At 44.2% G+C, this 24,899-nt stretch overlaps 2 protein-coding genes across 5 annotated transcripts in view; both read left to right on the top strand.

Moving 5' to 3' along the window:
- Positions 1 to 16,395, top strand: part of LOC137351703 (dedicator of cytokinesis protein 7-like) — a 215,906-nt gene extending 199,511 nt beyond the window's left edge. For all 4 annotated transcript variants that reach the window (XM_068016430.1, XM_068016429.1, XM_068016428.1 and 1 more), the window contains 2 exons: positions 47 to 153; positions 6,238 to 16,395. In XM_068016430.1, the coding sequence (XP_067872531.1) occupies positions 47 to 153; positions 6,238 to 6,394 (264 nt within the window). In that variant the 3' untranslated portion in view covers positions 6,395 to 16,395. The remainder of the gene's footprint in view (positions 1 to 46; positions 154 to 6,237) is intronic.
- Positions 16,396 to 24,339: 7,944 nt separating this feature from the next.
- Positions 24,340 to 24,899, top strand: part of kank3 (KN motif and ankyrin repeat domains 3) — a 70,159-nt gene continuing 69,599 nt past the window's right edge. Inside the window, exon 1 of the mRNA XM_068016427.1 lies at positions 24,340 to 24,513. The gene's annotated coding sequence lies outside the window, so the exon portion shown is untranslated. The remainder of the gene's footprint in view (positions 24,514 to 24,899) is intronic.

The following is a 24,899-nucleotide window of genomic DNA, read 5'->3' as shown; positions in this document are numbered from 1 at the left end:
ATACAGCAGGTGCTAAACACCAGTGTTTTTTGGGCTTTTGTTGCAGGGTCCCTTAGAGGTAGCGCAAGTATTTTTGTCTGAAATTCCTGACGATCCAAAACTTTTTAGACACCACAACAAACTCCGAATCTGCTTCAAGGACTTTCTGAAACGGTAAGGAGCCCCCTCCAGTTAGCTGATGTTTAATGGCTTCAATTTTACACACAGTATAGGAGTAACATTTTCTCAGTTTATAGGGCTATGCCTCGGACACAGCTCCTGGAACACCACCAGTTCCTTCATGAAGCTTGGGTGACCTTATTGTTTATTCTGGGTACAATGAATATGTCACATTGGACCCTTGTACCCTGCTCTACAATGAAGATGAGGTTGATGAAACACACATTCATCTCCCTTTTCATTGGTCAGTCTCAGATACTGCACTTTCACCAAAGAGTGGAGGACAGTCAGGGTCAGAAGGAATGGTGCAAAGGGACCTGCTATACTTTTCCAGTATCTTCTGCTTAAATTTCAAATCTGGTCCCAGGTTTTCCATTGCTCCCATTTTATTTAGGCCTCCCACTGCCTCAGTCATTCACATTTTCTGTGTTTCTCTAATGTCTTTCGTTGTCATCCTTTGCTCAGTCGGTAGTGCTCTGACCTCTGGAACAGACGGTTGTGGGTTCAAGGCCTACTATGGAGCCTTGATCACATCATCTAGGCTGATGAAGTGCTTCACCATTGGACATGCCATCTTTCAGAAGAGGTGGCACAGTGGCGCAGTGGTTAGCACCGCAGCCTCACAGCTCCAGCAACCCGGGTTCAATTCTGGGTACTGCCTGTGTGGAGTTTGCAAGTTCTCCCTGTGTCTGTGTGGGTTTCCTCCGGGTGCTCCGGTTTCCTCCCACAAGCCAAAAGACTTGCAGGTTGATAGGTAAATTGGCCATTATAAATTGTCACTAGTATAGGTAGGTGGTAGGGAAATATAGGGACAGGTGGGGATATTTGGTAGGAATATGGGATTAGTGTAGGATTAGTATAAATGGGTGTTTGATGTTCGGCACAGACTCGGTGGGTCGAAGGGCCTGTTTCAGTGCTGTATCTCTAATCTAATCTAATGTTAAGCCAACAACGAGAACTTTCATTTATGTTGTGCCTTTAGGGTAAAATGTCTCAAGGAGCCACAAGGGGACAGTAGTGTAGTGGTAATGTTTCTGGACTAGTAATTCAGAGGCCTGGTCTAATGTTCTGGAGAGGTGCATTCAAATCCCACCATAGTAGCTGGAGAATTTAAATTTAATTAATAAGCCTGGAATAAAATTCTCGTCTCACTACTAATGATCATGAAACTACACGATTGTTGTAAAAACCTATCTGGTTCACTAATGTTCTTCAGGGGAAGAAATCTGCCGTCCTTACCTGGTCTGGCCTACATGTGATTCCTGACCCATAGCAATACGGTTGACTCTCAACTGCCCTCCGAAATGGCCTAGCAAGTCACTCGGCTGTATCAAACAGAAAAAAGCACTGTGGGTGTATCTACACCTGATGGACTGCAGCAATTCAAGAAGGTGGCTCACCACCTTCTTCTCAAGGGCAATTAGAGATGGGCAATAAATGCTGGTCTTGCCAAAGATGCAAGAATGAATAATAAAAAAGTAAGGAGACATTAGGACAGGTGACTAAAAGCTTGGTGAAAGAGGTAGGTTTCAAGGAGCATCTTAAAGGAGGAGAGAAAAGTAGAGGCAGAGAGGTTTCAGAAGGGAAGTCCAGAGTTTAGGTCCTTGCCACTGAACGCAGACCGATGAAAATCAGGGGTGTGCAACAGGCCAGAATTGGAGGAGTGCAGAGATGTGGGAGGTTTGCAGGGCTGGAGGAGGTTATAGGAATGGGTGAGGAAATAGAGGGATTTGAAAACATGGATGATCATTTTAAAACTTCTCAGATGGACAGAAAAGGTTCCATGGCACCATTTGAAGAACAGAAGGGGAGCTCTCCTCGTATCTCTCAACCAACATCCAAGATCACAAAAAAAATGATCTGGTTATTTCCCTCGTATTCGTGTGTAAATTAGCTACTGCATTTCCCTCCATTACAACATTGACTACACTTCAAAAGACGAGTGAAGTTGTGGCAAGGAATGGAGAATTTTAGCTATACGGAACAATTGGATCGGCTGAGATTGTTTTCTTTAGAACAGAGGAGGCTGAGAGGAGATTTAATTGAGGTGTACAAAATTATGAGGGAGCATAGAGTGGGCAGGAAGAAACTGTTCCCTTAGCAGAGAAGTCAATAACTGGGGGCATACTTTTAAAGTAATTGGCAGAAGGATTAGAGGGGGGTTGAGGAACAATTTTTTCACCCAGTGGATGATGGGGATCTGGAACTCACTGCCTGATGGGCTGGTAGAGACAGAAACCTCACTGCATTTAAAAAATACTTGGATATGCAACCTACAGGGCTAAGGAGTAAGAGCTGACAAGTATGATTCGGCTGGCGAGCTCGTTTTCATCTGATACAGAAACGATGGGCCGAATGACCTCTTTCTGTGTTGTAAATTTTCTTTGTTTCTATTAGAAGAACTTTATTAGTTGTGAAGTACTTTGGAATATTCTAAAGTTGTGAATGGTGCTATATAAATTCAAGTTCTGTCCTTCAGTGCTTCTATTACTTGACTGAGATGATCTGTTTCATTAGCCAGTAAATACTCCATCCATTCTTGCTCTCTATGTTTGTGTCAGTGTTTAATATTTACACCCCACCATCCATTTTCTGTTACTGTGTTCAATATCTCTCAATTCTGAAGAAGGTTGTGAAACTGATTTTCACTCCCTGCACAGATGCTAACTGCTGACCTGCTGTGTACTTGTAGCATTTCCTGTTTTGTGTCAGATTTCCAGCACCTGCAGTACTTTGTTTATCTGTATTTGCAGGAGAGTCCATTTACCCCTCAGTCAATAACTCCGACAGATTAATTAGTCATTCAACTCATTGCTGTTTGTAGGAATATGTTGTACACATCATGACTGTGTGAGACCTACATTATAGTTACCTTGTCTGTGATTGACCTGTAATGTAATTTGCTCGATCGTGAGTGATCTATATTGCAGTTTCCTCGACCGTGAGTGACCTATATTGCAGTTTCCTCGACCGTGAGTGACCTATATTGCAGTTTCCTCGACCGTGAGTGACCTATATTGCAGTTTCCTCGACCGTGAGTGATCTATATTGCAGTTTCCTCGACCGTGAGTGACCTATATTGCAGTTTTCTCGACCATGCGTGATCTATATTGCAGTTTCCTCGACCGTGAGTGACCTATATTGCAGTTTCCTCGACCGTGAGTGACCTATATTGCAGTTTCCTCGACCGTGAGTGACCTATATTGCAGTTTCCTCGACCGTGAGTGAACTATATTGCAGTTTCCTCGACCTTGAGTGACCTATATTGCAGTTTTCTCGACCATGCGTGATCTATATTGCAGTTTCCTCGACCGTGAGTGACCTATATTGCAGTTTTCTCGACCATGCGTGATCTATATTGCAGTTTTCTTGACCGTGAGTGACCTATATTGCAGTTTCCTCGACTGTGAGTGACCTATATTGCAGTTTCCTCGACCGTGAGTGACCTATATTGCAGTTTCCTCGACCGTGAGTGATCTATATTGCAATTTTCTTGACCATGAGTGATCTATATTGCAGTTTCCTCGACCGTGAGTGATCTATATTGCAGTTTTCTTGACCATGAGTGATCTATATTGTAGTTTCCTCGACCGTGAGTGACCTATATTGCAGTTTCCTCGACCGTGAGTGATCTATATTGCAGTTTTCTTGACCATGAGTGATCTATATTGTAGTTTCCTTGACCGTCAGTGATCTATATTGCAGTTTCCTTGACCGTGAGTGATCTATATTGTAGTTTCCTCGACCGTGAGTGATCTATATTGTAGTTTCCTCGACCGTGAGTGATCTATATTGTAGTTTCCTTGACCGTCAGTGATCTATATTGCAGTTTCCTTGACCGTCAGTGATCTATATTGCAGTTTGCTTGACCGTGAGTGATCTATATTGCAGTAAACCATGAGTGATCTATATTGCAGTTTCCTTGACCGTGAGTGATCTATATTGTAGTTTCCTTGACCGTCAGTGATCTATATTGCAGTTTCCTTGACCGTGAGTGATCGATATTGCTGTTTCCTTGACCGTGAGTGATCTATATTGTAGTTTCCTTGACCATCAGTGATCTATATTGCAGTTTCCTTGACCGTGAGTGATCTATATTGTAGTTTCCTTGACCGTCAGTGATCGATATTGCTGTTTCCTCGACCGTGAGTGATCTATATTGCAGTTTCCTTGACAGTCAGTGATCGATATTGCAGTTTCCTTGACTGTGAGTGATCTATATTGTAGTTTCCTTGACCGTCAGTGATCGATATTGCTGTTTCCTCGACCGTGAGTGATCTATATTGCAGTTTCCTTGACCGTGAGTGATCGATATTGCTGTTTCCTTGACCGTCAGTGATCTATATTGCAGTTTCCTTGACCGTGAGTGATCTATACTGCAGTTTCCTTGACTCTGAGTGATCTATATTGCAGTTTCCTTGACCGTGAGTGATCTATATTGTAGTTTCCTTGACCGTCAGTGATCTATATTGCAGTTTCCTTGACCGTGAGTGACCTATATTGCAGTTTCCTCGACCGTGAGTGATCTATATTGCAGTTTTCTTGACCATGAGTGATCTATATTGTAGTTTCCTTGACCGTCAGTGATCTATATTGCAGTTTCCTTGACCGTGAGTGATCTATATTGTAGTTTCCTCGACCGTGAGTGATCTATATTGCAGTTTCCTTGACCGTGAGTGATCTATATTGTAGTTTCCTTGACCGTGAGTGATCTATATTGCAGTTTCCTTGACCGTGAGTGATCTATATTGCAGTTTCCTCGACCGTGAGTGATCTATATTGCAGTTTCCTTGACCGTGAGTGATCTATATTGTAGTTTCCTTGACCGTCAGTGATCTATATTGCAGTTTCCTTGACCGTGAGTGATCGATATTGCTGTTTCCTTGACCGTGAGTGATCTATATTGTAGTTTCCTTGACCGTCAGTGATCTATATTGCAGTTTCCTTGACCGTGAGTGATCTATATTGTAGTTTCCTTGACCGTCAGTGATCTATATTGCAGTTTCCTTGACCGTGAGTGATCTATATTGTAGTTTCCTTGACCGTCAGTGATCGATATTGCTGTTTCCTCGACCGTGAGTGATCTATATTGCAGTTTCCTTGACAGTCAGTGATCGATATTGCAGTTTCCTTGACCGTGAGTGATCTATATTGTAGTTTCCTTGACCGTCAGTGATCGATATTGCTGTTTCCTCGACCGTGAGTGATCTATATTGCAGTTTCCTTGACCGTGAGTGATCGATATTGCTGTTTCCTTGACCGTGAGTGATCTATATTGCAGTTTCCTTGACTCTGAGTGATCTATATTGCAGTTTCCTTGACCGTCAGTGATCTATATTGCAGTTTCCTTGACCGTGAGTGATCTATATTGTAGTTTCCTTGACCGTGAGTGATCTATATTGCAGTTTCCTTGACCGTGAGTGATCTATATTGTAGTTTCCTTGACCGTGAGTGATCTATATTGCAGTTTCCTTGACCGTGAGTGATCTATATTGCAGTTTCCTCGACCGTGAGTGATCTATATTGCAGTTTCCTTGACCGTGAGTGATCTATATTGTAGTTTCCTTGACCGTGAGTGATCTATATTGTAGTTTCCTTGACCGTGAGTGATCTATATTGTAGTTTCCTTGACCGTGAGTGATCTATACTGCAGTTTCCTTGACTCTGAGTGATCTATATTGCAGTTTCCTTGACCGTCAGTGATCTATATTGTAGTTTCCTTGACCGTCAGTGATCTATATTGCAGTTTCCTTGACCGTGAGTGATCTATATTGTAGTTTCCTTGACCGTGGGTGATCTATATTGTAGTTTCCTTGACTCTGAGTGATCTATATTGCAGTTTCCTTGACCGTCAGTGATCTATATTGCAGTTTCCTCGACCGTGAGTGATCTATATTGCAGTTTCCTTGACCGTGAGTGATCTATATTGTAGTTTCCTTGACCGTGAGTGATCTATATTGCAGTTTCCTTGACCATGCGTGATCTATATTGCAGTTAACCATGAGTTATATATATTGCAGTTGTCTTGACTGAGTGATCTATATTGTAGTTTCCTTCTTTCCCTCCTGTCTATTACAGATGTGAAGATGCCTTGAAGAAAAACAAAAGTTTGATCACGTCTGAGCAGCTTGAGTATCAGCGCGAACTTGAGCGGAACTATGAAGCTCTTGAGCACAACTTGCAACCATTTATTAACCGTAGGATTCCACACCTTTATGTCACAACTCATTTGTAGTCACCTCTGTTGGTGTGAAATATAGTTTGAGAAACGTTCCACGAACCCTGTAACTGAATGGAGTAACACTCCTAGTAGATGAATATTGCTACCTGTTTACAGTTAAATTGTGAATAGTTATCTAATGTAATAATAGAAAACATATTTACGTATCTTGTGGAGTGTGCCTTCAGTCAAAAATCACTTAATCGCACTCAATGCCTGAACCTCGACATTACATTTTGTTAAAATATTTGGAAGGAATTATTTTTGCGGCTTGATATTCTTCACTATCTGTGCCTCTCCCTGGACAGCATACTGCTTTTCTCAGCTCATTTACGTATCTGTAACAACAATAATTTACATAAAGCCTTTAACATAAGACAATTGTCCCAAGACATTTCACAGAGACAGGTGAAAAATTGACACTGAACCAAGAAAGGCGGGGAGGTGGGCAGGGCTTAGGAGCTTAGTGCTGGAGGTGGATTTTGACGAGATTTTTAAAGGAGGGAGAAGAGAAGCAGAGGAGTTTGGCAAGGGAATTCTACAGCTGCTGCCTGAAGGCTTAAATACTTTTCAATAACACATTAACTATTATGGACAGAGACAGAATTTGACTTTCCACTGAGCAAAATAAATTATACAGCATTTATAATGCACACACAAAGGCTATGACCAGTGTGGAATCGGTACAGAAATGGCACCCTGTTTTTTCTCTCTTGCTCTTTTACACACACACACAAAAAAACTCTATAAACTTTCCCTGAATAATACTGCCAAAATGTTTTCTCTCCATTTTCTTCAACTCCTTTTTAAAAAAAAACAACTGGCCAGGAGGCTGAGGAGAAACATTTGAGCAATTAGCTGACTACGTGCAACTGATGCATGCTAGGAAATTCTGCATACTGCACATGCTCAGAATGCAACATCTGCCTTCAGCTGTAAGAGTCACAGCTAGGGCATGAACTTGCAGTTGATACGGTTCTGAAAGGCTGACCTCTTCAAATCAAACTTATTCCCAGCAGCTGATCTCTCCTTCGTACTGTCTCCTTCAGCTCTGCAGAAACTCCATTCACCTGTTGGTAACCTATTGCTTTAATCTATCTACCTATTGAGTGGTTCAGCTGGTGCTTTACAAAGTGTCTCAGCGCAAACACGCACTAGCTATACAGTTACCTCATTAAATAATTGCATTAGAGATGCAGTTGATGTAGGTTGTTTTAGCATTTTTATTGATCAATATGAATGGGTCCAGGAAACTGTGTGTTTGCTCTGCCCCCTGTAGGCTAGATTGGTATAACAGTCTAAACTCCAGTGCCTGATTGGGTCACAGTTTACTGCACCAGGCCATATAATGGGTTCCACCATTAGTTGGACTTGCCTCTGAGGGTATGGCAGCATCGTGTTTATCAGTGACTAGTAATCCAGTGACCTGCAATAATGATCTGTAGATAATGAGTTCAAATCCCACCATGGCAGCTGGGAAATTAAACTCAGTTAATTAAATAAATGTTGGATTATAAAGCTAGTATCAGTAATGGTGACTATAATACTACTAGATTGTCATTAAAACCCATCTGATTCACTAATATCCTTTAGGGAAGGAAATTTGCTGTCCGTACCCAGTCTAGCCTACATGTGACTCCAGATCCAAGCAATGTGACTGACTCTTAACTGCCCTCTGAATGTCAATGATAGTCATTAGAGGGAGGGGATAACATTTAGAGTGCATAATTGTGCAGGGATACAAATTTAATTGAACTCTGAAATAGCCTAGTAAGCCACGACAAGGTATACTAAAAATAAAAGAAAACAGACAACCCGGCATCGACCGAGGCACCAAATTTGGACATGACAAAGGTACACCCAGGCCAATCGATCCTTCAAAGTCCTCCTAACATCTGGAGACTTGTACCAAAATTGGGAGAGATTTTCTACAGACTAGTCAAACAAAAGCATGTCATAGTCATATTCACTGAATGATAACTTTCAGCCAATATCCGAGACTCCTCCATCACCACCCTAGGTATGAATAGTCCTGCCGGCAGCACAGACCCACCAGAGTATATGGCACAGTGATATACAATCAGGAGGGTGTATATCCCTAGGAGTCCTCCTCATTGATTCCAGTCCCCAAGAATTCTCATGGCATCAGGTCAAACACAGGCAAGGAAACCTCCTGCTGATTACCACCTACTGCCCTCCCTCAACTGCTGAATCAATACTACTCCATGTTGAACACCACTTGGAAGAGGCATTACGGATAGCAAGGGTACAGAATGTACTCTGGGTGAGAGACTTCAATATCCATTACCAAGAGTAGCTCGGGAGCATCAATATTAACCAAGCTGGCTGAACCCTGAAGGCCATTGCTAACAAATAGGGTCAGTGACAGGTGTTGAGAGAACCAACATGAGGGAAAAACCTGCTTGAACATGCCCTCGTCAATCTACCTGTCACAAATATGTCTAGTTGGAGTAATCACTGCACTGTCCTTGTGAAGACGAAGTCCTGTCTTCACACTGAGAACACTCTCTATCATGTTGTGTGGCACTACCACGGAGCTAAATGGGGTAGATTCAGATCATATCTAGCAGCTAAAACTGGGCATCCAAGTGGCACTGTGGGCCATTAGCAGCAGCAGAGTTGTATTCCATCACAATCTGTAATCTCATGGTCTGGCCTCTGCCAGGGGACCAACCCTGGTTTAATTAGGAGAGTAGAAGAGTATGCCAGGAGCAACACCAGGTGTACCTAAAAATGAGGTGCTAACCTGGTGAAGCTACAATATAGGACTGCATGCATGCTAAACAGCAGAAGCAATGTGCTATGCACGTCGGCTGTCCCTCGATTCGAGGATGCGTCTACTCAGGATCGCAAGTTCCTGCCATGGGTCTTCACGTGACTGAACAGGCTGATTTTTAACCTACAGATCTTTGGGCACATGGGGTAGGATGTCCCATGAGGTAATGGGATCCGGAGTGCAGGATTTGCTTACTTTTCTTCCTTCTCTGCTGCAGGTCTGCCTCATCATTAAGGTGTTTGAACTCGAAGTGTGATGCAGCTTGATGGACAAGTTGTCGCCATTCTGAACAACTGGTAGCAAGCTCCTCCCAATTGTTAAGGTCAATGCAGCTGCGCATCAAGGAGAGCTTCAGTGTGTCTTTGAAGCATTTTCTTTGTTCTCCCATGGAGTGTTGGCCATTTGAGAGTTTTGAGAACAGGAGCTGGCAGGGGAGATGATTTTTAGCCAGGCATACACAGTGGCCAGTCTATTGGAACTTTGCTTGAATGCTTGTGGATCTGGCTTCAAGAAGGACACTAGCGTTTGTTCGACAGTCCTCCTACTGAGTCCGGAGGATGCGGCGGAGGCATTGCTGATGTGTGTGATGCAAGCATTGCGTGCTATACAACAACATATTTATATAGCACCTTTAATGTAATAAAACGCCCCGAGGTGCTTTACAGGACCATTATAAAACAATGTATGACACTGAGCCACAGAAGGAGATATTAGGTCAGATGACCAAAACCTTGGTCAAAGAGGTAGGTTTAAGGAGTGTCTTAAAGGAGGAAAGCAAGGTAGAGATGCAGAGAGGTGTGGGGAGGGTATTCCAGAGCTAAGGGTCTAGGCAACTGAACGCACGGCCACCAATGGTGGAGCAATTAAAATCTGGGATGCACAAAGAGGCCAGAATTAGAGGAGTGCAGATGTCATGGAGGGTTCTGGGGCTGGAGAAAATTACAGAAATAGGGAGGGGGGAGGTCATGGAGGGATTTGAAAACGAGGATTAGAATTTTAAAATCAATATGTTGCTTGCCCGGTAGCCAATGTAGGTCAGCGAGCACAGAGGTGATAGGTGAACAGGGCTTGGTGCGTGTTAAGACATGGACAGTAGAGTTTTGGATGATCTCAAGTTTACGGAGAGTAGAATTTGGGAGACCAGCCAGGAGTGTGTTGGAATAGTCAAATGTAGAGGTAAAGAAGGCACAAATGAGGGTTTCAGCAGAAGATGAGTGGAAACAGAATGAAGTAGGTTGATGTTACAGAGGTGGAAATAGATGCTCTTGGTGATGGCAGGAATATGAGGTTTGAAGCTCATCTCGGGATGAAATGTGACACCAAGGTTGCAAACATACTGGCTTAATCTCAGACTGTTGCCAGGGAGAGGAATGGAGTTGGTAGCAAGGGCACAGAGTTTGGACCGTGGACCGAAAACAATGGCTTCAGTCTTCGCAATATTTAATTGGAGGAATTTCTGCTCATCCAGTACTAGAAATCGAATAAGCAGTCTGATAATTTAGCAACAGTAGAGGAGTCAAGAGAAGTGGTTATGAGATAGAGGTGAGTGTCATTAGCATACATGTGAAAAGTAACGCTGTGCTTTTCGATGATGTTGCCAAGGTGCATCATGTCAATGAGAAATAGGAAGGGGCCGAGGATCGATCATTGGGGGACACAGAGGTTACAATGCGGGAGCAGGAACAGAAGCCATTTCAAGTGATTCTCTGGCTGCCTTTATATAGATTAGAATGGAACCTGACAGAGCTAAGCAATCCCAGACCAACAGATCAGATCAAAGCTCTGCAGACCAGCCACATGCAGTCATGAATGGTGGTGGACAATTAAACAACTAATGGGAGGAGGCTGCTCCATGAACAGTACCAACCCTCAATGAAGGCAGGGCCCAGCAGGTGAGTGCAAAATACAAGACTGAAGTGTTTGCAACCATCTTCAGCCAGAGTCCCAAGTGAATGTTCCGTCTCAGTCTCCTCTTGCGGTCTCCACTATCGTAGAAGCCAGTCTTCATTCAATTCAATTTACTCCACGTGATATCAAGAAATGTCTGAGCTCCCTGGATAAAGCAAAGGTTATGGGGCCCTAACAACATCCTAACTGTGGTGCTGAAGACTTATGCTGCAGAACTAGTTGTGCCTCTGGCCAAGCTGTTCCAGTACAGCTACAACACTGGCACCTACCCGGCAAAGGGGAAAATTATCCAGGTATGTCCTGTGCACAAAAAGCAGGACAAATCGAATCTGGCCAATGACTGGCCCATCAGTCTACACTGAATCATCAGCAAAGTGATGGAAGATTTCATTGACAGTGCTATCAAGCGGAACTTACTCAGCAATAACCTGCTCACCAATGCTCAGTTTGGGTTCTGTCAGGACCACTTGGCTGCAGACCTCGTTACAACCTTCATTCAAACACAGACAAAACAGCTGAATTCCAGAGGTGAGGTGAGAGTGACTACGCTTGACATCAAGGTAGCATTTGACCAAGTGTGGTATGAAGGAGCTCAAGCAAAATTGAAGTCAGTGAGATTCAGGGGAAAACTCTTCACAGGTTGGAGTCTTACCTAGCACAAAGGAAAATGGTTTTGGTTGTTGGAGACCAATAATGTCATCCCAAGACATCACTGCAGGAGTTCTTCAGGGTCGTGTACTAGGCCGAACCATCTTCAGCAGCTCCATCAATCACCTTTCGTCCATCATAAGGTCAGATCTGCTGATGTTTGCTCATGATTGCACAGTGTTCATTACCATTCGCGACTCAGATAATGAAGCATGCCCATATGCATCAGAAGCGGGACAATATTCGGACTTGGGCTGATAAGTGGCAAGTAACATTCGCGCTACAGAAGTGCCAGGCAATGGTCATTTCCAACAACAGAAAGAGTCTAACTATCTTTCTTTGGAATTCAACAGCATCACCATCATCGAAACCCTCCCCCCACCATCAAAATCCTGGGTGGTTACCATTGACTAGAAACTTAACTGGACCAGCCATATAAATACTGTGGCTACAAGAGCAGGTCAGAAACTGGGAATTCTGCGGTGAGTAACTCACCTCCTGTCTCCCCAAAGCCTGTCCACCATCTAGAAGGCACAAGTCTGGAGTGTCATGGAATACTCTCCACTTGCCTGGATGAGTGCAACTCCAACAACATTCAAGGAGCTCAACACCATCGAGAACAAAGCAGCCTACTTGATCAGTACCCCGTCTGCCATCTTAAACATTCACTCCCTTCACCACTGACGCACAGTAACAGCAGTGTGTTCCAGCTACAAGAAGCACTGCAGCAACTCGTCAAAGCTTCTTCAGCACCTTCCAAACCTGCGAAGGACAAGGGCAGCAGGTGCATGGGAACACCACCATCTCCAAATTCCCCTCCAAGTCACACACCATCCTAACTTGCAACTATATCACTGTTCCTTCATCGTTGCTGGGTCAAAATCATGAAACTCCCTACCTAACAGCATTGTGGGAGCATCTTCACCACACGGGCTGCAATGGTTCAATATGGCGACTCACCACCACCTTCTCAAGGGCCATGAAGGCAATAAATTCTGGCCCTGCCACCGATGCCCACATCCTGTGAATGAATAAAAAAAATCTTTCAGCTCCAAATATTTTTGTCCACTAAGTTTCTGAAAGGGTGTACTGATAATGGTACAGGGAAAGAAACAGGGCATCCTGGATCTGAGTGAACAGAGCAGCCAACAGGGTATTTCCTTGACCAATGCGATATAAGGATTGTGAAATAAATAGTGGCAAGACTGAGAGGGAGAGTCAATTACTCGTGTAAAAGTTGAAATTTTGAGACAAATGTTTTAGGCTAAAATTTGGGGGGTTGAATTTTACATGAGTAATACTTTCGAGGGGTTGAAATCTATGCTCATTTTGAGTTTAATAAACATGAAAGAAAAGCTCAATTGATATCAGAGAGTGAGGGGTGCATGCTAGAAACTATGAATCCATTCTGACGATCTTCACTGACCCATTCTGCAACTTTATTATCCAATTGCTAGACTTTCCCCTATTATTCTTTGTCATCTTCATGAGCTGTGTGGAAAGCTTTCTCCAATCTCTGACAATCTTCTCTGACGTTTTGAATTCTCTTCCTGCTGCACAATTATTCGTCTTCTCTGCAAACGCAATGACTTTCAGTTTAAACTGTGCTGTGTATTTGTTGTTCTTCCTTGACGCCATATTGAAACAATGTGCGGGTCCTAGCTGAATGTTCAGTTATTTATACTAGTTCGTGATTAAACTGTTCTCTGTGTTCTGAAAGTGTAGGGTTACTATCCCTGAAAAACTAAGGTTGACTTTTACACAAGATATATGAAAAATTAAAGAATTTATGTCCAAAAGTCATGGGTCAACTTTTACACAAGATCAACTTTGGCCGGAATTTTACGCCCCCCGGGAGCATAAAATTGCGTGGGGGGTGGGTGGGTAGGTGCCGCTGAGCCTGTCACCTACCCAACCCCACTGCTATTTTACCAGACGGACGGGTACTTCAGCACCTGAGCAGGCTGCCCAGTAATACCTGGCAGCCTCCTTGTGGGCTGGGGGGAGTCCCTTCTGATCGGGCACCCTGTGCCCCACAGAGGGGCACCTCTAGCAGCACAGGCCACCCCCACTAAAACTAACCCCTCCGCCCTGCTCACCGACTGCAACCACCCTCACCAGGGCCCAGCCGATTATCCCCAGCGAGGCCTTAAACCCAGTTACTTTTTTTGAAGGGTGGCATCCAACATCCTCTTCTTGCTGAATGCAGTCCCAGCAGTGGCCACCACTCCTGGTGGTGCTTCTGGGACTGAATAGCAGCTGGCCTCTGATTGGCCGTCAGCTCTTGGAGGCAGGACTTCCTGTCTCAGAGGGGTAGAAGTCATGACTGAGGCCAATTGAGGGTCTAGGCCACGCAAAATAGCAGCATAGCTTCCAGGCCCAGCAGAGGCGGGCTCACCCCCACGTCCAACTGTAATGTAAAATTCTGGCCTTTTGCTCGTATATATACGGTAGGTGGGTGAATTCAATGTCAAATCAAGTACAGAAAGGAAAATATGGAGGTAAAGGAAGATCGGCTTTAAAAGAAATAAAAACAGGAAAAGAAGAACTAAAAAAAAATGAAATTCAAAACTTAAAATTTCCCTGAAAAATTGAAACCTGAAGTAATGGGACTCCGCACTTGTAGATATTAATTTTCGATGCCAGGAAGGTTGATTGTAATTAACACTTATAATGTCATTAAAAGGGTAATTACAATTGTAATGAATAGACTTAACTTGCAATGGCGAATTTAATGGCTAAATACGAGTTCCTAAAAAAAAAACTGTGCGATTCAGGGCGAGCTGCTGTTTTCACAAAGTTAACAGTGAGTGGCACAACGCGGACAGCAACTTATGGATCCTCACATTTACCCACACCTCTGCTCCTCACTTACACTTGCTGTACCAGTTACCCATAAATAACAGTGACACCATTAGCCTCACCATTATTTTGACAGAAGTTTCTGGCCCATTGCTTAAACCCTGTGTAAATGGCACAAAATGGAGATCAGTCTGGCCTCGCTGTGGGATTTTGGGATTTGGGAGAGAGATGGAACATCCTAAAGGTCCAATGAGGAAATCTGCTGTGTCGTGTGGTATGAATCATACAGAACAAAAAATCTGAGATATAATTCCCAGTCTCTGCTGAGTTATTTGATCTTAGTCAAAGAATCTTTAGGGGGTTGCAATTGGCCTCAGTACCACTGGGTTAGAGGGAGGAAGATCAGCCAGTGATTCCATTTCTGATCGTTGTCAGATCGGGAACTGTATTCCATACTGAATCAGAAACTGGGGAATTGTACCCCAGAGGGAGTGAGAGACTGGGGAATTGTACCCAGAGAGAGCGAGAGACTGGGGAATTGCACCCAAAGAGAATGAGAGACTGGGAATTGCATCCCAGAGAGAGTGAGAGACTGGGGAATTGTACCCAGAGAGAGCGAGTGACTGGGGAATTGTACCCAGAGAGAGTGAAAGACTGGGAATTGTATCCCAGAGAGAGCGAGAGACTGGGAAATTATACCCAGAGAGAGCGAGTGACTGGGGAATTGTACCTAGAGAGAGTGAAAGACTGGGAATTGCATCCCAGAGAGAGCGAGAGACTGGGGAATTATACCCAGAGAGAGTGAGAGTCTGGGGAATTGTAACCAGAGAGAGTGAGAAACTGGGAATTGCATCCCAGAGAGAGTGAGAGACTGGGCAATTGTACCCAGAGAGAGTGAAAGACTGGGAATTGTATCCCAGAGAGAGAGACAGGGAATTGTATCCCAGAGAGAGTGAGAGACTGGGGAATTGTATCCCAGAGAAAGTGAGAGACTAGGAATTGTATCCCAGAGATAGTGAGACCAGGGAACTGTACCACTGGCGAGAGCAGTGCCTAACGGAAAGGAGAGGGAGATGGAGAAAGTGGTCTAAATTCTTGGTGCAGGCTCTCCAAATTCCAATCTCTGCAACAGCTCAGCTTTACATAATACATCACAGACTGTAGCAAAGCTCCTGATAACTGCAAACACCCAGTGCTCGTCCAGTCTCTGACCCATAATTCTGGGGTTCCCCACTCACTGGCTGTCATTTTTTGTTTAATCTAAAAAGTTCATAATAATTCTGAATTGTTGATTCCCGCATGCTAAAATCTGACACTCCACATGGCAGAGCAAAGTGTGGTCTGTGATCTGATAAGTCTACAGTGTCTATGTATCACCATCCAATTAATACCTGTAAAGCTTATATCATTTTTATATATGTGACTGGGCTGGGGTTATTCTACTTGGAACAGAGAAGGCTGAGGGGGGAATCTGATTGAAATGTACAAAATTTTGAGGGGCCTGGATAGAGTGGAGGTGAAGGGCTTATTCACCTTAGCAGAGAGGTCAGTGGCTAGGGGCCATAGATTTAAAGTGATTGGTAGAAAGATTAGAGGGAAGATGAGGAAAACGATTTTCACCCAGAGGGTGGTGGGGGTCTGGAACTCATTGCCTGAAAGTGTAGTTGAGATAGAGACCCTCAACTCATTCAAAAGAAGTCTGGATATGCACCTCAAGTATCGTAATCTGCAGAGCTATGGACTAAATGCTGGAAGGTGGGATTAGAATGGGTGGATCGTTTTTCGGCTGGCACAGACACGATGGGCCAAGTGGCCTCTTTCTGTGCCGTAAACCTTCTAGATTCTATGACTATATTTTAAGAATTGGTACTATGTGCTGAATATTAATAAACATTATTTTACCTTATCCATATGGATCATTCTGTATTTTTAAAACAGATATAAAAGTAAGATATGTATGGACCACACCCAAGCCACATGACAATTTGCTGGACATACCTTGTCCTGACTGGACTGAGAGCCCTGGGATTTCAGGTAAAATGTCCCCAAACCCTGCAGTATTTGTCGGTGTAACTGTCCCAGCTTGTGGAGAAACTGAGAATCATCAACAGATATGGGAAATTATTGCTGTCGAAATACCCAGGCTCCATTTATTGAAATTTGCCTGGTGATTCTGGATGAATCTTTGCATCTTTCCCTGTGCCTGGAATGCACTGCCTGATAGGGTGGTGGAAACAGATTCAATTGTAACTTCCAAAAGGGATTTGGATAAATACTTGAAAAGGAAAATAAAATGCAGGGCTCTGGGGCAATAGTAGGGGAGTGGGACTAATTGGATAGCTCTTTCGAAGAGCTAGCACAGGCAGAATGGGCCGAATCGCCTCCTTCTGTGCTGTGTGATTATATTTGAAGATTGAGATTGAAACGAGAGGAAAAATTAAAGTGAAAAAAATCAAAATTTTATATTAAAAAATTCTGCATAAACATTTTACGAAAATCAAAATTACACATCGGCAAGTTGCTATTCTAGTCTTGTCCATCAATGCTGCATACAGTCACACAAAGCCAGCACCCAGAATAGTGAAATCATTTATGTTGCAATGTTATCGACGGTAATTCACAATCAACCAGCAGGAGGCAAAGTCAAGCAGGGCAGCTTTTTGTAGGATTAAATCTTGTACCCAGATCCTCTACTATTTCAGATTTTTAAATAACACCTACTTGGTCAGGTTGTGCTGACTGCAGTGGGCAGGACCATCTTACTATAAACTTTGAGACTTTGATGTTGTGACATTGTATCTGACTAAAAATAGGTTTGAGGTGCTCAACATTTGGAACCCTATCACCGTTTTAGTTGTTAATAAGAATAAGGGAACCTTTAGGGTGCTGCTGTTATCAACTGATCATTGTCCTGCCCACTGCAAACATCCAATTTCAATTGTGGCTGAGCAGCAAGTCCCAGCAGGTTAGGTTAGCTTGGTTTCCATCTGATTCCTATTTCCTGTGAGAATTTGCAATAACCAGGAGATTTGAAATTGGGCTACTTACGGGGAAATGCCAGAATGGCAGCTGTCCGGAACGTGGTCGTGTCTGGCTAGGTAATATCTGGGCCTTGTCGAGTTAGCAGTAAGATTAATTACATTAAGTCACACAAAGGTCAGGGGAAGAAAATTTAACAGATTTTGAAGAGAGGGAGGGATTGTGTTAAATGATTGTGTCCATTTACCTAAGCAACAACAACAGCTTGCATTTATATAGCTCCTTTAACGTAATAAAATGTCCCAAAATGCTCACAGGAACGATGCCAAACAAAATTTGATACTGAGCCACCTAAGGCAATATTAGGACATGTGACCAAAAACCTGATCAATAAGGTAGGTTATAAGGAGAAGAGAGGGGTAGAGAGGTTTAGGGAGGGAATTCCAGAGCTTAGGGTCTAGGTAGCTGAAGGCCAAGATGGAGTGATGACAATCGATGATGCATAAGAGGCCAGAAGTGTAGAAACGCAAAGATGTTGGAGGCTGTCAGGGTTCAGGAGGTTACAGAAATCTAAATTGGTAGATTGACTAAGCAGAAATAAAATCATCCAAATGCAGTGAGTGGACAGAAGTGACAGCAGATGTCTAGGCTCCATGACCAGAAATCAAGGGTTAAAGGTCACCTAGTCACAACTTCTCAATTCATCTCCTCTCTTACTCTGCCTCTTGAAGACAAACTGTGATAACTAAGAGATTGCATGTTTTTAGATTTAGATTTAGAGATACAGCACTGAAACAGGCCCTTTGGCCCACCGAGTCTGTGCCGACCAATTAACCACCCATTTATACTAATCCTACACTAACCCCATATTCCTACCACATCCTCACCTGTCCCTATATTCCCCTACCACCTACCTATACTAGGGGCAATTTATAATGGCCAATTTACCTATCAACCTGCAAGTCTTTTTGGCTGTGGGAGGAAACCGGAGCACCCGGAGGAAACCCACGCAGACACCGGGAGAACTTGCAAACTCCACACAGGCAGTACCCAGAATTGAACCCAGGTCGCTGGAGCTGTGAGGCTGCGGTGCTAACCACTGCACCACTGTGTTGATGCCAGGTGATTATAGATCCAAACAATGCAATGCCTTGACCTGTGTACGCATCACTGGAGGAAGTCGGGGAACAGCCTAAGGAATAATCTTAAAAAGGAAGGTTTTACCGACAGAGTCCCTGTTTACAAATCAAATAATTCAAAAACAGTGATCTAATGGGAATAGAAAATGCTGGAAACAGGTCAGTGAGCATCTGCCAAGAGAGAAACAGAGTTAACAATTCAGGTTGATGACCTTTCATCAGTTCTACTGAGAGTTTCCAGCATTTTTCTGTTGTTATTCAGATAAAAATAATAACAATTCTATGATTTTGCCTTTGATCTTCTGAGAATGTTGTAACTCATGAGAGAGTCACTCTTGTAATCTATAACCATTAGCCCAGCCACAGACTGGGTGACAGCTTCAATCATTCCCCTGCTATCTGTGGGTTTGACTCCATGTCACTAATCCTCAAAAATGTTTTTGATTATTAAGAAAACCCAGGTGAGGGGCTGAGATTTAGGAAGAAAGATGAGGCAAATCCAAAAGTCATAATTAAATAACATCAAGCTTGGATTTTTAAAGCCATGTTTTAAAAGTTATTACTGCATGTTTGGAGAAATTAGTTGAAAGGGGCCATGTCCATAACTCTGTATAATTGAGGGGTGAGCAGAGGTTCTGATACATACACATGAACATACAAATAAGAAGCATGGCTGATCTGATTGTAACCTTAACTCCACATTCTCACCTACCCCCAATAACCTTTCACCCTCTTGCTTCTCAGAAATCTATCTACCGCTGCCTTAAAAATATTCAAAGACTCTGCTTCCACCATCTTTTGAGGAAGAGAGTGCCAAAGACTCACGACCCTCAGAGAGAAAAAATTTCTCCTCATCTCTGTCCTAAATATGCAACCACTTATTTTTAAACAGTGACCCCCTAATTCTAGATTCTCCCACAAGAAGAAACATCCTTTCCACATCCACCCTGTCAGGACCCCTCAGGTTCTTATATGTTTCAATCAAGTCGCCTCTTACTCTTCTAAATTCCAGCGGATACAATCCCAGCCTGACTTTCCTCATAAAACAACCCGCCCATTCCAGGTATTAGTCGAGTAAACCTTGTCTGAACTGCTTCCAACGCATTTACATCCTTCCTTAAATAAGGAGACCAATACTGTAAACAGTACTCCACATGTATTCTCACCAATGCCCTATATAACTGAAGCATAACCTCCCTACTTTTGTATTAAATTCCCCTCGCAATAAATGATAACATTCTATTAGCTTTCCTAATTACTTTCTGTACCTACATACTAACCTTTTGCGATTCATGCACTCGGACATCCAGATCCCTCTATATCTTAGAGCTCTGCAATCTCTCGCCATTTAGATAATATACTTCTTTTTTATTCTTCCTGTCAAAATGGGCAATTTCACATTTTCTCACATTATACTCCATTTGCCAGCTCTGTGAAACATTTAAACAGCATGTGGGACTAAGCATAAACACAAAGGAGGGGAGTCTTGAGCCAAGGCCGACGGACCAATGTTCAGGTCACAGAGGCTGGTACTGCTCTGGATCTCACCCCCCACCTCAGAATTGAATCTCCCGGGTATTTCAAGTCAAACTGGAGGTTGAATGCTCGGAAGTCCGATCCTGATCCTGGAATATCACTTTCAGATAAAGCAGCCGACATCCTGGTTACTCGGTTAAAGAGCTGGTAAGTGGTTAATTACTGAAGCTCGTGTACTCACAATGCACTAGTTTGATCACCACTGGGTACAGGCCAGACCATTTAGGAACTGCAGGGAATGACAAGGAGGAATCCACAGAATCCCAGGAATGACGAGTCACCAATGCTGTAATTAGGGTGAAAACCTCAATAAAAATAGTTACTAATATCCAAAAGACTTCTAGTCATAATTATTCTGGACAGTTTGCATATGCTTAGTAGCTGCTTGCTCTAACTGGTGTCACCCTATAGATTCCAGAGTAAAAAGAGTCCAGGATTGAATACAGAGCATGCTGAGATAGCCCATCTCAATGTGGGCAGCAGTATGGATTCGACAACAGGTGCTCAGTGCTTCTGGCTAGTGAGAGGAGAAATCAGCCAGGGCTTGTGCTCCCTATCATTATCCAGTGACCTTTGTGTGGATGTTGGCTGCAGGATCAGGCTTGGCTATGGTGTGTACCCCGTGTATTTGAAGCAATTGTATTATTAGACAGTTAGACGTATAGGGGCTGGAGATCAGCTGGTCCTGATCAGGGCTGCCAAGCAGAGGTTGCATCAGTGATTTGTGGGGCCAGTGCGACATCTTTTCATTTTTGCCAGGCCAAGAAGTGCCTGCATCACTCCAGGCACATCTTGGGCATCCACCTGCCCCTTGCTGCTGAACATTTCAGTGCCTGCTCATCAAAAGGGGGTTGTCCGAGCCCCTGCTCAGCCCAGCCTCACCCCCATACTCCATTCTCATCTGCTTTCAGCCCCTGTTAGGGGGGCAATACAGAAGCTTTTACAAAACAATACAGGATTTTGGGTGGGATAGGGTCAGTGCAGAATTAGGGCTGGGATAGGGTCAGTGCAGTATTACAGGTGGATAGGGTCAGTGCAGGATTAAGGGTGGGATAGGGTCAGTGCAGGATTATGGGTGGGATAGGGTCAGTGCAGTATTACAGGTGGATAGGGTCAGTGCAGGATTAAGGGTGGGATAGGGTCAGTGCAGGATTATGGGTGGGATAGGGTCAGTGCAGGATTATGGGTGCGATAGGGTCAGTGCAGGATTACGGGTGGGATAGGGTCAGTGCAGGATTAAGGGTGAGATAGGGTCAGTGCAGGATTATGGGTGGGATGGGGTCAGTGCAGGATTACGGGTGGGATGGGGTCAGTGCAGGATTCCGGGTGGGATAGGGTCAGTGCAGGATTAAGGGTGGGATAGGGTCAGTACAGGATTACGGGTGGGATAGGGTCAGTGCAGGATTATGGGTGGGATGGGGTCAGTGCAGGATTATGGGTGGGATGGGGTCAGTGCAGGATTAAGGGTGGGATAGGGTCAGTACAGGATTCCGGGTGGGATAGGGTCAGTGCAGGATTAAGGGTGGAATAGGGTCAGTGCAGGATTAAGGGTGGGATGGGGTCAGTGCAGGATTCCGGGTGGGATAGGGTCAGTGCAGGATTAAGGGTGAGATAGGATCAGTGCAGGATTACGAGTGGGATAGGGTCAATGCAGGATTAGGGGTGGAATAGGGTCAGTGCAGGATTACATGTGGGATAGGGTCAGTGCAGGATTCCAGGTGGGGTAGGGTCAATGCAGGATTCCGGGTGGGATAGGGTCATAGTGAGATCCACTGTTTCATGCATCACAGAATGATGATTGATGGACTTTTGAGATTTACTTTTCTACTGATGAAAATTCAATAAAACATCATTCAGATTGATCATCGTCCAACCAGGAGGCACAGTAATAGATGGAAAAACAGGATTCAATTTTAAATGCTGATGTTTGAACTCCAGAAAAGTAAAGTCTGCAAATGTTATGTCGACACAGCTTGCCAATCCGCAGCAGTAAAGAGAGAAGACAGGCTGGGATGTTTCGTATGTAGCCCTTCATCAGAGCTCAAGGCCCCCCTTAACCTGCAGTCTCATGTAGGGTTATAACATCCAAATGTCATAAACTGTCTCTTCACCTTACAGGCACTGACTGTGCATCTCCAGCATTTTGTGGTTTTGTTCTTCAGGTTCCATTCCAGAAATTATTAGCTCAAAATCCAGACTGTCTTCTTCCAAAACTAAGACACATGATGAAGCCAACATAAAAAGGGAGCCCAGGCAACAAATAGCAGATAATGGATGAGTGCCTCTGAGTTGGAAGCCTGGGTCCCAAGCACATGGGAGTATAAGAGGGGGGCAAAAGAACAATGAATGGCCAATGAATTGGTGGCTGTAATTTAGCAGGCTGTAATGGGATGGAGCATTTGATGGCAAAAACTGTTCGAGCAAAGGAAAATAGCAGAAAATAGTGTTAAATAATAAGTATCTCACTGGGTGTTAATGGCAGTTAATCTAGCCCAGCTGAAATGTCCATTGTGACAATGACTTTCCCATAGAATTAAACCAGTGGTTCTCAAACTTTTTTGTCCACAGGCTGCTTAGGTGGGGCAAAAGACCCCATGGACCACCTACCGGACCTACCCCACCTGCTTTCCCTTGGCACTGCACAAAAGCTCATCAGAATTAGAGGAAAGAATGGCGCTGCTTTTGAGAAGACACCAGTGAAGTGATGTCTGGTTCCAAGCTGGAGATCTTCAGTCTCATGTCGACCTCTACATTCAGCCAGTTCCTCTGTTTTCACCTCCACAAGTGTTGAAAATCTGATCCTGCAATTGTATGTTGTAACAATAACATAAATCTTGCTTATAAAATGACACTGTTGTTGCTTGCACTTATGACGACTCATGCCGCGCATGTGGGAGCTGGTCTAGTTGTATGACATCACGCGAGTGGTGAAGCTGAGAGTTCTGACCTGTTTTCTCGTTTGGCCTCGGGGGTGGCACTGTGACTTGCATTATGGACCAGCCTGCAGACCACCTGGAGGACCTTTGTGGACCACCTGGATGACCCTCGCAGACCACCTGGAGGACCCTCGCAGACCACCTGGAGGACCCTGGAGGACCCTCGTGGACCACCTGGAGGACCCTCGCTGACCATTTGGAGGGCCCTCGCAGACCACCTGGAGGACCCTCGCAGACCACCTGGAGGACCCTCGCAGACCACCTGGAGGACTCTTCTGGACCACTTGAAGGACCCTCGCAGACCACCTGATGGTCCGCGGATGGCTCTTTGAGAACCACTGAGTTAAACCAGTGTGTACCATCTACAAGATGCACTGCAGCAACTCACCAAGGCTCCTTCGACAGCACCTTGCAAACTTGAGACCTCTACCAACTAGAAGAACAAGGGCAGCATATGTGAACACCACCATCTGCAAGTTCCCCTCCAAGCCACACACCATCCTGACTTGGAACTATATCGCTGTTCCTTCACTATCGCTGGGTCAAAATCCTGGAACTCCCTTCCTAACAGCACTGAAGGTGTCCCTAGCCCACATAGACTGCAGCGGTTCAAGAAGGCAGCTCACCACCACCTTCCCAAGGGTAATTAGGGATGGGCAATAAATGCTGGCCTAGCCAAATACGCCCACATCCTGTGAAAGAATAAATAATTTGATCTGGCCATAGCTGTATTGCTCCTTTACCCATTACCTGTGTCAATGCAGAACACTTACTCCACAGACGTCAATTTGAAGTTTTTGAGCGAAGATTATCTTGGGTTAAAGCCAACTGCCATCCTTTGAAATGCAGTGGTAACATCACATACTTTGTCAGCTGGCAAATTTCACCATCCATCAAAGGACCAGTGCCAGCCCATTATAAACTATCCCACCCATGTTAACCAGCTCACCGTCAAGGAGCCATGTACCAGGAGCCGCTGCAAAGCGGATGATGTGTTCAGGAGCCGACGAACACTCAAGATTGCCCGATGTATCAATCAGGCTTATTCTGACAGCTGTTAACATCTGGCAGGGCTGACGGGGCCACCGTGTCTCCCAGTTGGTCACCTGCACTGAACTGGATAAACTGGGCTTCCTTAAATTATGAGGGACACTTGAAACACCAATTCATAACAATAACGATGAGTTAAATCAGAACCTGATAATCTCAGCCACACATTGCAGGCAGCAACAACCACACGCTTCCGGGCTTGTTGCAGTTTAGCCTGAGTCAGGAAAAGGACTCCTCCCTCCCTGGGACATCAGTTCAGAAGCTGCAACTTCTTCCCCGTCACTCACACCGGCAGCTGCTGCAAGTTCAGCAACATTGAGACAAAGTTACTGCTTCAAGGTAAGGTCAACTCTGACCATCCGTTCAACAGAAGGAGCGGGTTGGGGATTGAAGTTGGCTGATTTCTGTATTCCCAAGGCTGGGGAATGAGCGCGAGAGAGATTTCTATCTGTCCTGTTCGCTGGGTCACTGAGACCTGATCTCTGAGATATTAATATATAAATTCAAGATCAATCAGCGGACTGGGGGCGAGGGAAATGGAAAAGTGCCTGAAACCCAGATCAGGAATGTCGAGGTTTTAAACCTACATTTGTTTCACTGATACCCAGAGAGGGAGACAAGAGTGAAAAGTTTGAATGCTGAAGCAGTGCACAGAGTTTAATTTACTGTAATGAGTAAAGTTCCTGTTTAAACTGATGTAAACCATAGATAGATAAAATCCCAGA

This window comes from Heterodontus francisci, chromosome 36 (assembly GCF_036365525.1).
Source record: "Heterodontus francisci isolate sHetFra1 chromosome 36, sHetFra1.hap1, whole genome shotgun sequence".
NCBI classification, from domain to species: domain Eukaryota; kingdom Metazoa; phylum Chordata; class Chondrichthyes; order Heterodontiformes; family Heterodontidae; genus Heterodontus; species Heterodontus francisci.
The sequence above is the reverse complement of the archived record's forward strand: the minus strand, read 5'-3'. Positions and strand labels throughout refer to the sequence as shown.